The sequence below is a fragment of the Ascaphus truei genome, chromosome 11 (genome assembly GCF_040206685.1).
Source record: "Ascaphus truei isolate aAscTru1 chromosome 11, aAscTru1.hap1, whole genome shotgun sequence".
NCBI lineage: Eukaryota > Metazoa > Chordata > Amphibia > Anura > Ascaphidae > Ascaphus > Ascaphus truei.
Window position 1 is genome coordinate 52,733,493 of NC_134493.1, and position 19,115 is coordinate 52,752,607.

At 51.1% G+C, this 19,115-nt stretch overlaps 1 protein-coding gene across 1 annotated transcript in view; it reads right to left on the minus strand.

Annotated features, from left to right (window-relative positions):
- Positions 1-249: 249 nt before the first annotated feature.
- Positions 250-19,115, minus strand: part of SH2B1 (SH2B adaptor protein 1) — a 28,005-nt gene continuing 9,139 nt past the window's right edge. The window contains exons 3-9 of the mRNA XM_075565098.1: positions 18,887-19,110; positions 17,742-17,833; positions 16,774-16,880; positions 13,069-13,269; positions 12,057-12,268; positions 11,329-11,500; positions 250-4,698 (exon numbers count right to left, since the gene is read on the minus strand). Coding sequence (XP_075421213.1) covers positions 4,373-4,698; positions 11,329-11,500; positions 12,057-12,268; positions 13,069-13,269; positions 16,774-16,880; positions 17,742-17,833; positions 18,887-19,110 — 1,334 coding nt within the window. The 3' untranslated portion in view covers positions 250-4,372. The remainder of the gene's footprint in view (positions 4,699-11,328; positions 11,501-12,056; positions 12,269-13,068; positions 13,270-16,773; positions 16,881-17,741; positions 17,834-18,886; positions 19,111-19,115) is intronic.

Consider the following 19,115-nt stretch of genomic DNA (forward strand, 5'->3'; position numbering starts at 1 on the left):
ATGATGTAACGGACTGAAATGGTGCCGTGAAAGATGTTTTCTACGGTCTCCGAATAAATTGTGAAAAGAACCGGGCCGTATATACTTGATATACAATGAAAGGTGGGACCTTTATTTTGACCCATCTAATGAGCATATGTCCAGTAACCTTACTCACAGAGCGCGTTTTCCACCTTTCAACCACACATTGTAAAACGGTATCATTACTTCATTATCCCCAAGTGTAAAAGAAGCACACGCCACACGGTCTCAGTTAAGTGTTTTTTTGTTTGTTTTTTAATCTCGTTAAACAATACATGGTTTGTATTTCGAAGAAAGAAACGGCTTATTCCTTCGTTCGGTTCCGGTTTGTTTTTATTTATTTTTTCCCCCGTTCCGTGTGTTTTTTTTTTTTTTTTCTTCTTCCATTTTTGTATCTAAAACCGATCCGACCAATTATTTTTTTTTTTTTTTTTTTTTGTTTTCCTTCTGTATAATAAATAATTTAAAGATATACTTTAGGCAAATAGATTTTAAAAGGTAAATACGGTTTTACAAATGCAAAATAAACAAACAGAAAACCTTTAGATAAAAACAGCTCCAGAAAAAAAAACAAAAAAAAAAAAGTACCTAATGTCACTATTCCACAGTAGAAAAATAAATTAAAAAAATGATTACTTAATTGGGAGAAAATTTTATATATATATATTTTAGTGTTTTCGTGGAAATATATATATATATATATATATATATATATATATATATATACATATACACATATATATATATATATACATATATTTTGAGAACACACAAAAGCAGACTACACCCTTTTAAAATGTAGTTTAACAATCTGATATAATTAAATTAAACCAGCAGTCGTTCCCTACCCCCCATTACTAGGCCCCTTCACTGGATCCCAGTATACTTATCGGTGAAGGCAACGCCGGTACTCAACATTTAAATCCCCAACCCCCCCCCCCCCCGAGGGCCAATAGGAAGCCAGGACGGGTGACGTTGCGGCTTCCTTTTGGCCGGCGAGGTGCGGGAGGTTTGCGCTGCCATCATGTTGTCCCTGGAGGGAACTGCAATGCGCCACCTTCAGCAGTAAGTACCGCAGGAGCTGGAAATTCAGCGCGCTTCACTGGACGCCCATCGGCCCAAACTGGAAGGGTGGCGAGAAAAGAAAAAATGTCCGGGGGAGGGGGAGATGCTGCGGCTTTAAAACAGAAATTGAAATGACGGGTTAGTGTATATTCTTTGTGGGAGGGAGGAGGCCCATGTTCAATAAATGGTGCTACGCCTCCGCACACCCGGCTCCTATTTCCAACTGATGGGAGTGAGGACGTGCTGAAGCGGAGCACCAATTAGCGAACGTGGACTCAAGAGGATAAACTTCTGCCGACTCTGCCAGAAGAAGCGGAAGCCGCGGGGTAGTGTTATGGAATCTCCGTGTTGGGCCGTGTGCTGCAGTCTCGTTGCGATAGGACACCTTCCCAGCACTAGAGGATATCAGCATCTCATTCAATTGTATCCTAAAGGTTATATTCTACCGTGTGTGTACACACACAAAACGGTTTGTATAATGTGTGGGTGCGTAATATATATATATATATTACAATTTATTCGTACATATACACATACACGTTTGTAGATATATTATATTTGTTTACACACGTGTGTGTGTGTGTGTGTGTGTGTGTGTGTGTGTATACATACACACACTTCGATACGTACGTGTGTGTGTGTGTATATATTTACACCAGTGGTTTCCAATTTTTTTTGTTTTAAGGAACCCTATAATTATACTGTGAAATTCTGCGGAACCCCAACCCTCTCTAATAGCGCGTCTGAGATCAGATACATTGTAAGGAACCCCAACCCTCTCCAATAGCGCGTCTGAGATCAGATGCATTGTAAGGAACCCCAACCCTCTCTAATAGTGCGTCGGAGATCAGATGTATTGTAAATTCTTCTGTATTTGGTACAATTTTTCAAATGACCTGAAAATTGATCAGAACGCATTAAGGGAGGCCCGCGGAACCCTGATTGAAAAACACTGATGTACACACTCACAATTTTTGTTATGGACAACAAAAATGCACACATGTACAAAACCTCACCTCGAGGCTACATTTCAGGCTAATAGTCTGTAGTCTGCTTTTCTAGATCCCTGTTCAGTGCCCAGCTGCCCCGAGCTGCAAAACGTGTCTGGTGAGTACCTCTGTGACCCGACGCAGTTCGGAGCTGTAGCTGTGCTGGAATCTAGTTCTAACACAAACAAAAAAATTACAAAATAAAAGAATTGAAAGCTCCCCTTGGATTGAGAGTCGGCCACAGGGGACATGTGGTCTCTAATACTCATGGGTCACGGTTCTCTCGTGCTACATTTGAGACGCGTGTTAAGCGAGTGTCTGTGTAACGTGGTGAAGAGATCGGACTTTGTATGGAACGTACCGGGCACACGGGGGAAACACGTGGAGAAAAGTCAGAAGCCTGCGGCTGCTTCTGAGCCTCAATAATAATCGTCACAAACACTCTCATATTCAGGGTACCGTCAAACGCAACGTCACGAGAAGGTACCGCAACACGTGTCCGCTTGCGCGTACCATCAAATTAATTTGCAAGCACCATCAGCTTCATCCGCTACGCGGGTACCGTCAAATTAATCCGCTACGCGGGTACCGTCAAATTCATCGGCTCGCAGGTACCGCCAAATTCATCCGTTACGCGGGTACCGTCAAATTCATCCGCTACGCGGGTACCGTCAAATTCATCGGCTCGCAGGTACCGCCAAATTCATCGGCTCGCAGGTACCGCCAAATTCATCCGCTACGCGGGTACCGCCAAATTCATCGGCTCGCAGGTACTGCCAAATTCATCTGCTCGCGGGTACCGCCAAATTCATCGGCTCGCAGGTACTGCCAAATTCATCCGCTACGCGGGTACCGCCAAATTCATCCGCTACGCGGGTACCGCCAAACGGGCCCGTTTGCAGGTACAGGCAAATTAATTCGCTTGCAAGTACCGTCAAATTGATTAATCCGCGGGTACCGCCAAATTAATTGATTCCGGTTCTTAAATACCTTTCAAACTCTTTCACTCTCAGTACCGTCAAAATTCCTGCCGTCTCTTACGTAATCCTCAGATTTAATTTATTTGCAGTACCGTCAAATTAATTCCTTTTCCTTGCTTGCTACCGCTTCACGCTCACCCCGTACACACTGCACCCGTGAAGAAGAGACCTGTGAGGTTTGGAGATCTCGCTACACTTGTTTGATCTATGAAGGCGACGAATGTCAGTCCCCGAAAGAGTCAACCAATCTCTCATTCAACAGGACAGATACGGCGACGACCACTGACCTACAGCCTCATAGCATCTCCAAACGTATTCATTCTCACTGTAGCTAGCGTTGCATCCATTCTCGCTCAGCGCAGTCGAAAGAATTCATTCTCCGTCGCTGTACCACGATCCATTCATTCATTATCTCGCAGCACCAGCAAGTGCGCCCATTCTCACGCAGCGCCTGGAAATCATTCAAACGCACGCTCAAGTGTCTTATACTTGAGGCGCTAGTATCATTCATCAGGCTTTTCCACCATTCGTGTATTCACGGCACAAAACCTTTATACATTCCCTGTCTCGGAGCAGAGCCATAGCTGGGGATGAGGGGTGGGTAAGCGGGCAGGGTGCAAGCACGTGCCATGGAAGGCAGTTAGAAGGTAAGCAGGGTATAAAGATGTGCCCGGGCAGTTTTTGGGCTCCAGTGGGGCAAAGGACGAGTGGAAGGGAGTTAGCAGGTGCCCCCTTTGGCTGGAGCGTGTAAGAGGGCAACTTTATGGGCAGCAGAACGGGCAACAACATGGCCAGGGAAATTGCTAAATGGCGGCATGGAGTTAGGTCAGAGCATGGCATGAGAGCAAGCTGTTGGATCATCTTGGTGAGGGGTGCAATTGTAGGCCCATCTGCCCGTAATCATTTGGGCACAAAAGGGCTTTTCTAAGCCTGGGCATGGAGTGAGCAGTGAAGTGGGCATACAGGGCGTGTATAATCCCAGGCGTGGCATAAAATAATTACCTGGGTATGTAGTGTATGTGTATGCCTTGGCATTGCATCAGCAATCATGCATGTTGGGTTCTCCACGTCCAACCAGGGCACCCAAGGAGTAGAGCACCTGTATGCCAAGGCGTGCCCAGTCACGTTGGCCTGTAGTGTATCTGTGTGCCCTCATGTACGGGACTTGTACATCAATCTCTGAGCATGTAGGGCATTTAAACAAGGGAGGATGCAAGAGCGGTGCGCACGGATATTTGGGGGAGGCGCGGGGTGGGAAAGGTGCAAGACGCAAGACACTCTCTCTCTGCCAGTCGCGCCAACATCCTTCACATTCGCTCACACAAAGGAATACTGGTTGTTCACGGCCCGTGCCCGCGACGCAGCGCTGCCAGCATCACTGGCGTCCTCAGAGCTGGCACCCCCTGGCTGGAGCTGCTGCAGGCGGATCGAGGCTTCCTCTTGCTCCTCGGCACACGCCGCCGCCGCCGCCTCCTCGTGTTGAGCGACGGCGGGCGGCTCCGGAGGGGGCCTGCTGACCGGGGGCTCGTCCGGGGAGGTGGTGTTGGGTGGGTACCAGGGAGGTTGCAGGACCCCTTCTGAGCTCTGGTGCCGAGACAAGGGGTGAGGGGGGAGAGGGGGAGGGTTACGGCTGCTGGCTGCCTCTGCAAAAAAAAAAGGGAAGAGAAAACCAACCCCATTTAGACACCAGAGCAACTGAGAGAAAGCGCTCACCCATATAACACAACGTCAGCCATTCCAGACCAGTGATTGCTAACCTGTGCTATGCGGAACCATCAGATGTTGGCCAGAGAACAATTCTGGTAGTGCCGCAAGACCCAATATATGCATTTTTCGCCTTTTTTTTTAATGAAACAATTCTAAAAAAAGGGTAATTTCATGATAGAGATATATATATATCTGGCTTGGGTATGTTCCGTACAAGGAGGGAAGAAGAGACAGAGATGGAAAGGAGGAGACTGATCACGAGGAGGGAAGAGAGTGGGAGTGCAAAGAGAGGGGAGGACAGACAGCAAGGAGGGGAGGAGACCAAGAGACAGCAAGGAGAGGAGGAGACAGGTGAGGCAAGTAGGAGAGGGGGGAGTGTAGTGTGCACAGAGAGCAGACACCGTAAGGCAGCGTGTGCAAAGAGAGGGCAAAGACGAGCAGGGCATGATGGAGAGGAGAATAAGGCCCGTGCCACAGAGGGCTGAGGCGATCCGAGCCGCGCTGACGCTGAGGCTCGCCTGCTGAAATCTGGGCAATTTCATGCCCATACAGGCGAGCCAGCGGGCGCGATCGGAGCCGGGGGGAGGTGGTTGGAGGCGGGGCAGTGACGTCGACACTGCTGTGCTGGGATTGGAGGTTTTCAGCCGACAGCGCGCCGAAAAACAGCTTGGCGCTCGGCTGAAACCTCCAACTTGTCAGCACGCCTGCGGACGCTTGCGTGAGCCCCCTCTCAAGGCATCCTCATTGAGGATGCAGGGGCTCAGCGCGGAGCGTCCGCACGGCTCAGCACGGCTTGTCCTTCTATGGACTCGGCCTAAGGTGGGGAAGAGAGGACAAGAGACAGTAAGGCATTGCAAGGAGGGGTGGACACAAAGAGTAATGGTTCATTAATAACCTTTAGGATCTGCTAGATCGGCGTATGCTATGCCGGGCACAGCTAGTTTATACAGACAGGTCTGCAGCACCGCTAGTCCCTTTGATCTCTTAGCATACAGGGATTATGGGTAATGACATGCAAATGAGCACAGTGTCACCTCTTGCTTCTTATCCATTTTAACATGGACCCCTAGAAGCTTATGCCTGCCGCATTACACAGCTGTCCAGCACAGCGTGGGTTAAAGAAGTGCACAGCCAGGAACAGGTTACAATGGATTTGAAGCAAAAGGTGACCCACTGTGCTCCAATCCGTGTCATTACCCAGAATAGAAAAAACAGAGAGAGGTAGAACCCCAAGGAGAGCACTCTACCAATGTGTAGCCAAAATGTATCAGAACCTACACATTGGTAGAGTGCTCTCCTTGGGGTTCTACCTCTCTCTGTTTTTTCTATTTGACATTACCCCTGATAGTAGCACCTCCACATAGCCACATCCAGCAAGCAGTAGCGAGGGTATTCCTTCCCCCTCCACTTCCCCTTTTCCCCTCCTTGTGTTTTCATTACCCAGAATCCCTGGCTGCACTGGAAGCACTGTACGCTAAGAGATAACGGGGAAGGGCAGGGCCGCAGACCTGTCTGAGGCGTGTCAATGTGCTCACAACGTGAGATTTTGATTTCCCTTTTTTTAGTCACCATAACGGTTTAATGTGTGGTACATACAGGTAATAAAGGTGCAACGGCTCAAAGCCATCTTAATGTCAGTACAAACTGGCGCCTCCCTTCAGGTGCATAACAACATTGCGCGATTACTGGGAGAGAGAGAGAGAGAGATACCCGTCTCAAAGTGCGTACCCAGCGGATACAGCGGTTTAGGAGACATTTCTCCAGTACAACTGATCCTAAATGCCGTGCCACTCCCAATACGAGATTCGGAGCAGCTCGCCGGAATAACTGGAGGCCCAGTACAGTGCTCTGTAGAAATTGACGGAAATACAATTTTATAGGGAAACACTGCAGCTAATCGAGCCACCTATATAAACGTGGCGGTAGGAGAATATTATTTTAGATACGAGTGTAATGTATGTTGTTGGAGCTGTAATATTTATTAAACGCTTTGTTACGCGAGGCACTTTAGTCCCACGGCTGCTGCATAGATCCTCTGTGCGCGCGCTCTCCCATTAGAATTTCGACATAAAAAGCGGTCATTTGATTGGGAAAAAAAAAAATAGAAGCCCTCTCAAAGCGCCAGTCCTGTTACATACGTAGCATCGGTGGGTTGTGGTTCTGGGAACTCGTAGTAAATGGTCTATGGTGTCGCAATACAATGTAGGGGGATCCGCCGTTCTTTACAGGTGGAAAACTACTGGGGTAAACCAGGAGCGGCCAGCGCCGAAAATCAAGGGCCACCAACAGGTCAGGTATTAGGGATATCCCTGCTTCAGCACAGGTGGCTCAATCGGCGACTGCACCACCTATGCTGAAGCAGGTATATCCTGGCAACCTGACCTGTAGGTGGCCCTTGAGGACTGGAGTTGGCCACTCCTGCTGTAAGCGGTTAGCGGAGCCGGTAACGCAATGCATGTTATCTTTGGTCTATGTAAATACTATTGAAGTTATAGGGTTTATGCAACTTTCCATCATGTATAACTTGCAGCACAGCACATAACATTTAAAGTTGGACACAAAAAAAATAGATATATATTTTTATTATTATTATATAGGGTTTTCTTTTATATTGCCTAACCTTGGGATACCCCGGAACTTATCCGCCGGACGCTACCCTCCGTGAACCGCTCAGTTCCCGAGATACACGGCACAAGAGAACGTGCGCAGTGAAGAGAAAATGGCCGCCAGGGTCCGCCCCGTTCCAGCGGCCAACATCTCGTCAGGAGACAGAGATATCATTGCGGCTTTTGTGTTGGTGACCTAGCGCCCATAATTGTCATTTTGTGTGTGTCGACGCAAACACGGTGTTGGCCCAGAGTGGTGAGAAATTATTACATTTAAAATTAGGGCGATACAACGATTGGGCAGTTTGCAACAGATGACAAAAAAATAGGGGAATGAACTGTTGGAAACTGTGTAATGCTTTGAGAACCATTTTGCCACGTCATACATAATACAGCTCAGCCCCGTTATAACGCGATCCGCTACAACGCAAATCCGCTTATAACGCGATGCAAGCGTGGCTCCCAATTTTCATATTTATGAATACTTTACAACACGATTATTTGTATCTTAAATACTTTATTGTACAATGCATACAATTGTACATTATTTCTAACGCGATCCGCTTATAGCGCCATGTGATTCTTTGGGCCCCAAGCCCAGCGTTATAAGGGGGTTGACCTATAATCGGTAATTATAATACGTTTGTGTGGCTGCCGGGGATACGTATCGATGCAGAAGAGGCCCCCACTTGACTGGCAATTCATTTATGACACTTTGATTAAACTATTTTCTGGACCATGTTTGTTAAACAGCACAATATCCACCATGTCCAAATGTAACATTAGTTATAACCATTAGTAAGACCACACCTGGAATATGGAGCACAGTTTTGGGCTCCACTCCTTAGAAAAGACATAATGGAACTAGAGAGAGTGCAGAGAAGAGCCACCAAATGAATAAAGTTGATGGACTATCTAACCTTTAATGAGAGCCTAGCTAAATTTGATTTATTTACATTAGAAAAGAGGTGTCTAAGAGGGGATATGATAACTATATACAAATATATTCGGGGACAATACAAGGAGCTTTCAAAACAACTATTCATCCCACGGGCAGTACAAAAGGACTCGGGGGCATCCCTTAAGGCAGGAGGAAAGGAAATTTCACCAGCAACAAAGGAAAGGGATCTTGACAGTAAGGGCAGTTACAATGTGGGATTCATTACCCATGGAGACTGTGATGGCAGATACAATAGATTTGTTCCAAAAAAGGTTGGACATCTTTTTAGAAAGGAAAAGTATACAGGGATATACCAAATAAGTAAACATGGGAAGGATGTTGATCCAGGGAGTAATCTGCTTTCTTGGAGTCAAGAATGAATTTATTTTTCCCCTTATGAGATATCATTGGATGATATGACTCTGGGTTTTTTGTTTGCCTTCCTCTGGATCAATAAGTATAGATATAGGATAAAGTATCTGTCGTCTAAATGGAGCATAGGTTGAACTTGATGGGCGCATATCTTTTATCAACCTCATCTACTATGTAACTATGTAACCACAGGGTCAAAGGTCGCCTCTGTCCTTGTTCTCTCTTGCTGAGACCTTCCCACCCCTCTCCCATTCTGGTGAGGACTGTGGCACCCGCCCCCCCCTCCCCTGCTGGAGAGGATGCCCCCGCCCCCTCCCCTGCCGGAGAGGACGATGGCCGGGGTGTAAGGCGCATGAGTGGTTAGAGGCGGAACTTACATACAGTCATTCGCTCCAATGGAGATGGGGTTTGATGGTGAGTCTGGGATGCGGTGAGGGACCTCACACACGGTCGTTCTACTGTCAGCCCTGTCACGGCCTGCAAAGAACAGACGGGGGCCAATCAGAGAGGAGGATGGGGCGAGGAGGGAAGGGGGGGGGGTTCGATGCATGTGACGGACGAGGGGGAAGATGGGGGGGCAAACTCGGCCCCTCCCCCCGTGTTGGTGAAGCAGCCACCTCTTACAGCCGTGGATCTGGTTCAGCTGGATTCAAGCTCAGCAGATACTTATGTTTATCTGCTTGGCTTTCATCATTACACACGGCACACAAATCTGCGCATGTAAAGGGCTGACAAACAGTCTGATCGCTGGAAGAGGTAGTTAGATTACGAGCGTAAAAAAACTGTCCCTACCGGGGAAATTTGAGAGGTTTAAAAAATATTAAATATAAATATTAATAAAAAAAATACACCTACATTTATCCGACTAAATATGTCTATGCAATAAACACAGTTTGTTTTCCTGTAAAGACCTTAAAAAATTGTTAATTATCAATTATATACATGTAAAAAAAAAAAAAAATCTTAAATACTTTCTTGTTAGTACTTAAAAAAAAATATACAAACATTTTGTTCTTAAAAGTAGCACAAAAAAAATAAAAATGAAAAAACAAAAACAAAAAAAAAACAGGTTATAGCAGGAAGCCGCCACGTTTGGCGATATCGCTCGCCGTACCGGGATTACCACGTGGTAGGGCAGGACTCTCAAACTCCGTCCTGAAGGGCCGTCAACAAGCCAGCTTTTATGGATATCCCTGCTTCAGCACAGGTGGCTCAATCAGGGGCTCAGACTGTGCTGAAGCAGGGATATCCATAACAGCTGGCTTCCCTTGAGGACGGAGTTTGAGAGCCCTGTATTAGCGCGACCTTAGGAGCAAGAAAACACAGGATTCCTTTCCTCTTAGGTCACGCAATGCAGGAGCGGCCAACTCCACTCCTCAAGGGACAACCCACAGGTCAGGTTTTCGGGAGATCCCTGCTTCAGCACAGGTGGCTCAATCAGGGGCTCAGGCTGTGCTGAAGCAGGGATATCCATAACAGCTGGCTTCCCTTGAGGACGGAGTTTGAGAGCCCTGTATTAGCGCGACCTTAGGAGCAAGAAAACAGGATTCCTTTCCTCTTAGGTCACGCAATGCAGGAGCGGCCAACTCCACTCCTCAAGGGACACCCACAGGTCAGGTTTTCGGGAGATCCCTGCTTCAGCACAGGTGGCTCCATCAGTGACTCACTCATTCTGACTGCACCACCTGTGCTCAAGCATCGATATCCCCAACACTGTACCCGACCCGTTGGGGGCCCTCGAGGACTGGAGTTGGCCGCCCCAGTTCTAAGGCATTACACTGGTTCTTACACCGTTAGGATTTGGATATAGGCATCTTATTTGGAGTGCTGGAATATTTTTTTTGGGGGGGGGGGGGGCTGGGGGTGGTTGTCAAGATACAACCAACTAAATAATCGATTCTCGCTGCAGACACTTCTAACACGAAATAATATGACATCCAAACCTAAAATAACGCCTTTCCAACCCCCCCCCCCGTCCGTCCTGCTGTCACCAAACGATCCCCGTCACCGGCAGAGCCATAATGACATCACAGGAGGTGACAGCCGGACAGCAGACGCAGAACATGGCGGCACACAGAGGAGAACCGTCACGTCCATCACGTGGGGAGGATTTAAAGCAGCAATCCCGGCCAAACAGAATTTTTTTTTGTATCTTAACTGAACCAGGGGGTCCACTGGAGCTCATTGATGGTCCAATGACTACACCCCCCCTCCCCCCCCCCCCGGAGTGGCGAGCCTGTGATAGATCGGGGTGCATTGGGCAAACACCATGGACGCTGGGGTCAAAAACTGCACAAAATTAAATACCAATATCTCTGGAACCGGGGAGTCTCCAGATTTCTGGGGGGTCACCAATCAGCTATGCTGGACCCCCTGGTTTCGATAAGATTTTTTGTTTATGCCCTCTGGTATATTAAAGCCCACAAAGTTATTATCCAAGTCATTCAGATCATAGTTCACTGGCTAGACCGGTCATTAAACCTCTGACGGTCACTGTGGCCCTGTGTGGGGCTTGAACACTTTCCCGGTCATAAGGGGCTAGCAACGTGAAGCCCACCCTGGAGTCTAGATGGTTAATGCCGTTTATGGAATGAGTGCGCCAAGAGTTGGGACAGGTGAAGGTCGCGTCCCCTCCCGGACCTGCTCACCGTGCAGCCGCTGAGAAGACACCACGTAGCTGATGAGCGTAACGTCGCTGGAGCCTCCCGACTCCAGGGGGATGGGGTGGACGCGGAAATGTTCTAGCATGTCGAAGATGGTCTGGAACCAGAGGTGCTGCACCCGACACTGGCCGTCCTCGTTCAAGGACAAGCGGAGGTGCTGGGGAGGGGAGAAGTGAGCAGGAGGGGAGAAAGAGGAGGGAGCGAGCACAGGAAATAGGGAGAAGAGAGGCTGATGGAGGAATGAGAGACAGAAGGAGGAGGTGGAGGAGGAGAGAGAGAGAGAGACAGAAGGAGGAGGTGGAGGAGAGAGAGAGACAGAAGGAGGAGGAGGAGGAGAGAGAGAGAGACAGAAGGAGGAGGTGGAGGAGGAGAGAGAGAGACAGAAGGAGGAGGGGGAGGAGGAGAGAGAGAGACAGAAGGAGGAGGGGGAGGAGGAGAGAGAGAGAGAGACAGGAGGAGGAGGAGGAGAGAGAAAGAGACCGAAGGAGGAGGAGAGACCGAAGGAGGAGGAGAGAGAGAGAAGGAGGAGAGAGACAGAAGGAGGAGGAGAGAGGGAAGAGGATGGAAGAGAGAACACAAGACATTGCGATGGAAGAGAGTGCGCGATGTGGAGTACGAGACAGGGAAGAGCACGAGAAAGCAAGAAAACACCAGGAAAGAGAAGCCGAATAAAGCGTAAGAGGCAGGAGGCCGCGGTACTGAACCCTGCTCACCTTGGCTTTGCCCTGGAAGTTAAAGGTCAGCACATACTCCCCCCTGCGCGTTTCGCTCTGTCGCACCAAGAAGACTCCGTGGCTGCTGGTGCCACCAGCCAGCACAAGCTGTGCCGCCTTCAACCGGGACAAGGTGCCGTGGAACCATTGGTACTCGGACAGCGGGTGCTCCCCGTCTGCAGGTTCCGGATCCCCCTGAAACAGGAATGAAGCTGTGGAGACAGATGGACCAGAGCATTAAAGTCAGAGATCCCACGCGGACGGTGCCTCCCGCTCAGGAAAACACGCGCGGAGCGGACGCCGCCTCCCGCCCAGGAAAACACGCGCGGAGCGGACGGTGCCTCCCGCTCAGGAAAACACGCGGAGCGGACAGTGCCTCCCGCTCAGGAAAACACGCGGAGCGGACGCCGCCTCCCGCCCAGGAAAACACGCGCGGAGCGGACGCCGCCTCCCGCCCAGGAAAACACGCGCGGAGCGGACGCCGCCTCCCGCCCAGGAAAAACACGCGCGGAGCGGACGCTGCCTCCCGCCCAGGAAAAACACGCGCGGAGCGGACGCCGCCTCCCGCTCAGGAAAACACGCGCGGAGCGGACGCCGCCTCCCGCCCAGGAAAACACGCGCGGAGCGGACGCCGCCTCCCGCCCAGGAAAACACGCGCGGAGCGGACGCTGCCTCCCGCTCAGGAAAACACGCGCGGAGCGGACGCCGCCTCCCGCCCAGGAAAACACGCGCGGAGCGGACGCTGCCTCCCGCCCAGGAAAACACGCGCGGAGCGGACGCCGCCTCCCGCTCAGGAAAACACGCGCGGAGCGGACGCCGCCTCCCGCTCAGGAAAACACGCGCGGAGCGGACGCTGCCTCCCGCTCAGGAAAACACGCGGAGCGGACGCCGCCTCCCGCCCAGGAAAACACGCGCGGAGCGGACGCCGCCTCCCGCCCAGGAAAACACGCGCGGAGCGGACGCTGCCTCCCGCTCAGTTGGGGACACCTGCAGAATTCTCTCTCCTGCACACCCCGTGATCCTACTGCAGTGTCGGGGGTGTCAGGGAAGGGAGCACCCACAGGGTTTTGGGGTCTCTCGACTTCATCTATAGGCGCCCGCGGCGGCAGCTCTGGCGGGAGGAGCTCCATGGAGTCAAAATGCGAGGGAGTTATGGAGACGGAGCTGGGGGAGATGGAGGCAGAGGGGCGCTCTGACAGACCCCGTAAGCTCCTGTGGAGACACGGGAACATGAACAGAGACCCTCCCCCATACCTAATTTCTGGGGGATTTCTGCTTTAAATGAATCAGCTATCCCCTCCCCCCCTAAAACCGCAGCACTCCCAGCTCCATAGGCCTTCTGGTAAAGCCTTTTTGTTTTTATTTTTGCCTGTACCTGGAGAGAAATAAAGATGGCGGATTCGACTCACTGCGGACCCTCAAGTCCTGAAGAAGGCTCTGCAGTGGGCCAAATCGTGTTTCTAAAGACCTGAAGTGCATGTTCTTACCAACTCATATACATATATACGCACGCACACACGCACACACGCACGCACGCGTAGAGGAGAGGGGAAAGAGAAAGGAGGGAAAGAGAAAGGAGCAGAGGGAAAGAGAAAGGAGCAGAGGGGAAAGCGAAAGAGGCAGAGGGGAAGCGAAAGGAGGCAGAGGGGAAAGCGAAAGGAGGCAGAGGGAAAGAGAAAGGAGGCAGAGGGGAAAGAGAAAGGAGGCAGAGGGGAAAGAGAAAGGAGGCAGAGGGGAAAGAGAAAGGAGGCAGAGGGGAAAGAGAAAGGAGCAGAGGGAAAGAGAAAGGAGGCAGAGGGAAGAGAAGGAGCAGAGGGAAGAGAAAGGAGGCAGAGGGGAAAGAGAAAGGAGGCAGAGGGGAAAGAGAAAGGAGGCAGAGGGGAAAGAGAAAGGAGCAGAGGGGAAAGAGAAAGGAGGCAGAGGGGAAAGAGAAAGGAGGCAGAGGGGAAAGAGAAAGGAGGCAGAGGGGAAAGAGAAAGGAGGCAGAGGGGAAAGAGAAAGGAGGCAGAGGGGAAAGAGAAAGGAGGCAGAGGGGAAAGAGAAAGGAGGCAGAGGGGAAAGAGAAAGGAGGCAGAGGGGAAAGAGAAAGGAGGCAGAGGGGAAAGAGAAAGGAGGCAGAGGGAAAGAGAAAGGAGGCAGAGGGAAAGAGAAAGGAGGCAGAGGGGAAAGAGAAAGGAGGCAGAGGGGAAAGAGAAAGGAGGCAGAGGGGAAAGAGAAAGGAGGCAGAGGGGAAAGAGAAAGGAGGAAGAGGGGAAGAGAAAGGAGGCAGAGGGGAAAGCGAAAGGAGGCAGAGGGAAAGCGAAAGGAGGCAGAGGGGAAAGAGAAAGGAGGCAGAGGGGAAAGCGAAAGGAGGGAGAGGGGAAAGAGAAAGGAGGAAGAGGGGAAAGAGAAAGGAGGAAGAGGGGAAAGAGAAAGGAGGAAGAGGGGAAGAGAATGGAGGAAGAGGGGAAAGAGAAAGGAGGCAGAGGGGAAAGCGAAAGGAGGCAGAGGGAAAGCGAAAGGAGGCAGAGGGGAAAGAGAAAGGAGGCAGAGGGAAAGCGAAAGGAGGCAGAGGGGAAAGAGAAAGGAGGAAGAGGGGAAAGAGAAAGGAGGAAGAGGGGAAAGAGAAAGGAGGAAGAGGGGAAAGAGAATGGAGGAGAGAAGAGGGGAAAGAGGAAGAGGGGGAGAGAGAAGGGGGGAGGAAGAGAGAAGGGGGGAGGAAGAGAGAAGGGGGGAGGAAGAGAGAAGGGGGAGGAAGAGAGAAGGGGGGAGGAAGAGAGAAGGGGAGAGGAAGAGAGAAGGGGGAGGAAGAGAGAAGGGGGGAGGAAGAGAGAAGGGGGGAGGAAGAGAGAAGGGGGGAGGAAGAGAGAAGGGGGGAGGAAGAGAGAAGGGGGGAGGAAGAGAGAAGGGGGAGGAAGAGAGAAGGGGGAGGAAGAGAGAAGGGGGGAGGAAGAGAGAAGGGGGGAGGAAGAGAGAGAGAAGGGGGAGGAAGAGAGAAAGGGGGGGAGAGAGAAAGGGGGGGAGAAGAGAGAAAGGGGGGGAGAAGAGAGAAAGGGGGGGAGAAGAGAGAAAGGGGGGGAGAAGAGAGAAAGGGGGGGAGAAGAGACAAAGAGAGGGGGGGAAGAGACAAAGAGGGGGGGGGGAAGAGACAAAGAGGGGGGGAGAGACAGAGAGGGGGGGGAAGAGACAAAGAGAGGGGGGGGGAAGAGACAAAGAGAGGGGGGGAAGAGACAAAGAGAGGGGGGAAGAGACAAAGAGAGGGGGGAAGAGACAAAGAGAGGGGGGGGAAGAGAGAAAGAGGGGGGGAAGAGAGAAAGAGGGGGGGGAAGAGAGAAGAGGGGGGGAAGAGAGAAATAGGGGGGAAGAGAGAAAGAGGGGGGAAGAGAGAAAGAGGGGGAAGAGAGAAAGAGGGGGGGAAGAGAGAAAGAGGGGGGGAAGAGAGAAAGAGGGGGGGAAGAGAGAGGAAAGAGAATGGAGGAGAGAAGAGGGGAAGAGGAAGAGGGGGCGAGAGAAGGGGGGGAGGAAGAGAGAAGGGGGGGGAGGAAGAGAGAAAGGGGGGGAGGAAGAGAGAAAGGGGGGGAGGAAGAGAGAAAGGGGGGGAGGAAGAGAGAAAGGGGGGGAGGAAGAGAGAAAGGGGGGGGAAGAGAGAAAGGGGGGGAGGAAGAGAGAAAGGGGGGAGAAGAGAGAAAGGGGGGGAGGAAGAGAGAAAGGGGGGAGGAAGAGAGAAAGGGGGGGAGGAAGAGAGAAAGGGGGGGAGGAAGAGAGAAGGGGGGGAGGAAGAGAGAAAGGGGGGGAGGAAGAGAGAAAGGGGGGGAAGAGAGAAAGGGGGGGAAGAGAGAAAGGGGGGGGAGAAGAGAGAAAGGGGGGGAGAAGAGACAAAGAGGGGGGGGAAGAGACAAAGAGAGGGGGGGGAGAGACAAGAGAGGGGGGGGAAGAGACAAAGAGAGGGGGGGAAGAGACAAAGAGAGGGGGGGGGAGAGACAAAGAGAGGGGGGGGAGAGACAAAGAGAGGGGGGAAGAGAGAAAGAGAGGGGGGGGGAAGAGACAAAGAGAGGGGGGGGAAGAGAGAAGAGGGGGGGGAAGAGAGAGGAAAGAGGGGGGGGAAGAGGACAAAGAGAGGGGGGGAAGAGAGAAAGAGGGGGGAAGAGAGAAAGAGGGGGGGAAGAGAGAAAGAGGGGGGGAAGAGAGAAAGAGGGGGGGAGAGAGAAAGAGGGGGGGAGAGAGAGGGGGGGAGAGAAGAGGGGGGGGGAAGAGAGAAGAGGGGGGGGAAGCGAGAAAGTGGGGGGGAAGAGAAAGGGGGGGGAAGAGAGAAAGAGGGCGGGAAGCGAGAAGAGGGGGGAAGAGAGAAGAGGGTGGGGAAGAGAAGGAGAGGGTGAAAGAGAAAGGAGAGGGTGGAAAGAGAGGAGAGGGTAAGGGGAGGGACGAAGAGAGAGGAAATGTTGACATATTGTAATAAATATTTTTAACAAGTCCTGGAGAGCCTGCTACTATAGGTATATGTATGTATATATACACACACATACATGTGTGCGCATATGTATATATACACACATATATACACACACGCCATTTTTACTGAACCTTCCCCGTGCATCTAAGAAAGTGGAAATATATATGCGTCAACATTACTAAAAGTAAACGCTCAAGTATAATCGTGTTGACCGATTTGAACCGGAACATATGGGGGGGGGGGGAGGGACAGGTTTCGCGGTAGACGTTACGCACGGTGCGGGGCGTACCTTGCAGAGCTGTTCGCTGCTCTCCGTGGGAAGCAGAGGTAGGTCCCGGCTCGGCATGCTTTCCGAATGGTTAATATGAGGCAGGTCGGCACACTCGGCTCTGTCCCTGCCAGGCAAACAGCGGAGGTTAGCAGACAAAGGACAGGGCAAGAGGGAGCTGGGTAACAGGTGAGGTGGCACAGCGTGGCTCTTGGCCAGAGGCCCTGCTGATGTCACAGTGGTTGAAAACGCCCCCCTCGCCCCATCATGACACTGTGTGTCCAAAGAATAAAAGTGGGCGTGGACCATGACAGCCCATGAAAAACACGCCCCGGTTATCCAATAGCTTGTCTAAGGTTTGCGTCCCAATTTTACCTCTAGTTTTATTTTGTGTATTTTATTCTATAAAATGAGCCCGACACCTAAATAAACAGTACTGCCACGCCCCTTTCACTCAATGGCATTAGTAGACATCAAAGAACCTAAATGTGAGGAGATTAGGATAAGGCAGCTTCTCTGATAAGGCCCTTTGAAGTCTGCATGTGTATACAAGTAGAGGGAACAGATACAGGCTTTGCGTGGGCCAAGTGTTAGGCCCGGAATATAATGGCCGCGCGCGGCAGTGAGCGTGGAGCCGGGCGACAGGGGAGAAGATGGCGAAAAGTACGTTTTCGCGCCGCTACCGCCGCTGTAATGTATGTGCGTGTGTGTGCGTGTGTGCGTGTACAATGTTAATAAATAATTTATTCTTACACACAACGCCATTTTTTACATTTTAAAAATATATAATAAATTAATAACTCACAATACACATACACACACACACACACACATACACACACACACACACGTTGCTCCCGGCAGCACGGACCGTACACACAATAAGTGTGCGTCACGTGCCCGCGCGCCCGCACCTACTATAGAACAAGCCTAACTAGGCAGCGAGGAGAGGAGCATACAATCAATGGGGCTGGGAGAAGGGTCTCACCCTGAACTCATGCAGTCCTTTATGTCAGACAGCCAAGACCTCATCTGCAGCGGATCCACCGACTCCAGGATATATTCCGAGGAATTCTCCGTCTGTGCGGCAGGGAGAAAAAGCATTAGCGCCTCCGGTCAGTGCCACCCAATAAACCCGTTCCCGCGCGGTCCCTGCGGAAGCTTATTCAATATACATCGAAGCTGCGTCCCCGTGCTGGGGAAGATTGGAGTCCCCGTTCATGTGGATGGAGCTTGTCTCTCCCCCAGCGTGGGGAAGTGGCTCTGAGAGACGGTGAAGTTCCTGCGATTCCAGTCAGGGCGTCTCTGACACACTAAGTGTGTCACAGCCTCAGGCCATGAACAATGTATAGAGAAATTTACAAAGGCACACAAAACCCCAGCGTTCAGCTTCGAAATAAAATAAACATTTTATTCAAATGCAAAAAAAAAAAAATGTAGATTATAATTTTACTTTAAAATTGATTTAGCATAGCGGTTCCCAACATGTTTAACATTGTGCTAGAAAATATTATATCTTATTGCCAACTATCGCTAACAAATGGTGTGACCGATCTTAGGCCTGAGCTTGTGGGGAGGGGGAACGCCCACTTAACAAGACCCCAAACAGCCCCTCAGTGCTTGCAAGCAGCATGGGGGGGAGCGGGGGGGTTAGCTGCCACTCACTGCTAGAGCTTCCAAACTCAAGCCCCACAATGCCTTGCTGCAAAAGCATTGTGGGGAGCAACTTTGGAAGCTCTAGCTGTGACTGCAATCTCCCACCACACACACACACGCACACGCACACGCGCGCTAAGGGGCAGTTTGGGGCATTACCAAGTGCGCAGTCCCCACACGGGCTCACAAACCCGCTGTACTGCCCTGGGATCCGCCATTACAGATTTGTCTCTTTTGAAGAAGCCTTTGGAGACCCCTCATGATCTCCTTGTTGGGAATCACCGACATAAAGCACATATGGAGCCATGGCATATTACCGGTGTATTAATAGGATCGGGGTCTCCCTATTCTTAACAGGATCCTCACTTCTCATAGAACGCAATGCTGACCCCGCCGGGTCTCTGGGAGGGATTGTCCACCCTCTTTCCATTGGGTTACCCATTCCCAAGCCATTCCTCCCCTAAAGACAAGCCCCACCTTTAATACGAAGGTGTTCTCCTTGTCTGGCATCTCCAAGGGGGTTGTGGTCCGAACGTCCGCGACGGACGAGCAGAGAATGCTGACCCGCGGCTTGGTGGCCTGGAGAGAATGGGGACAGTCCAGCCGAGTGTGGCCCGGGAGCCCCACCCACCAGGGACACGGAATGCCGGGGTTGGTCCAGACTGCTGTCATGGAGACTCGTGAACCAATCAAAATAGGTCCTGGA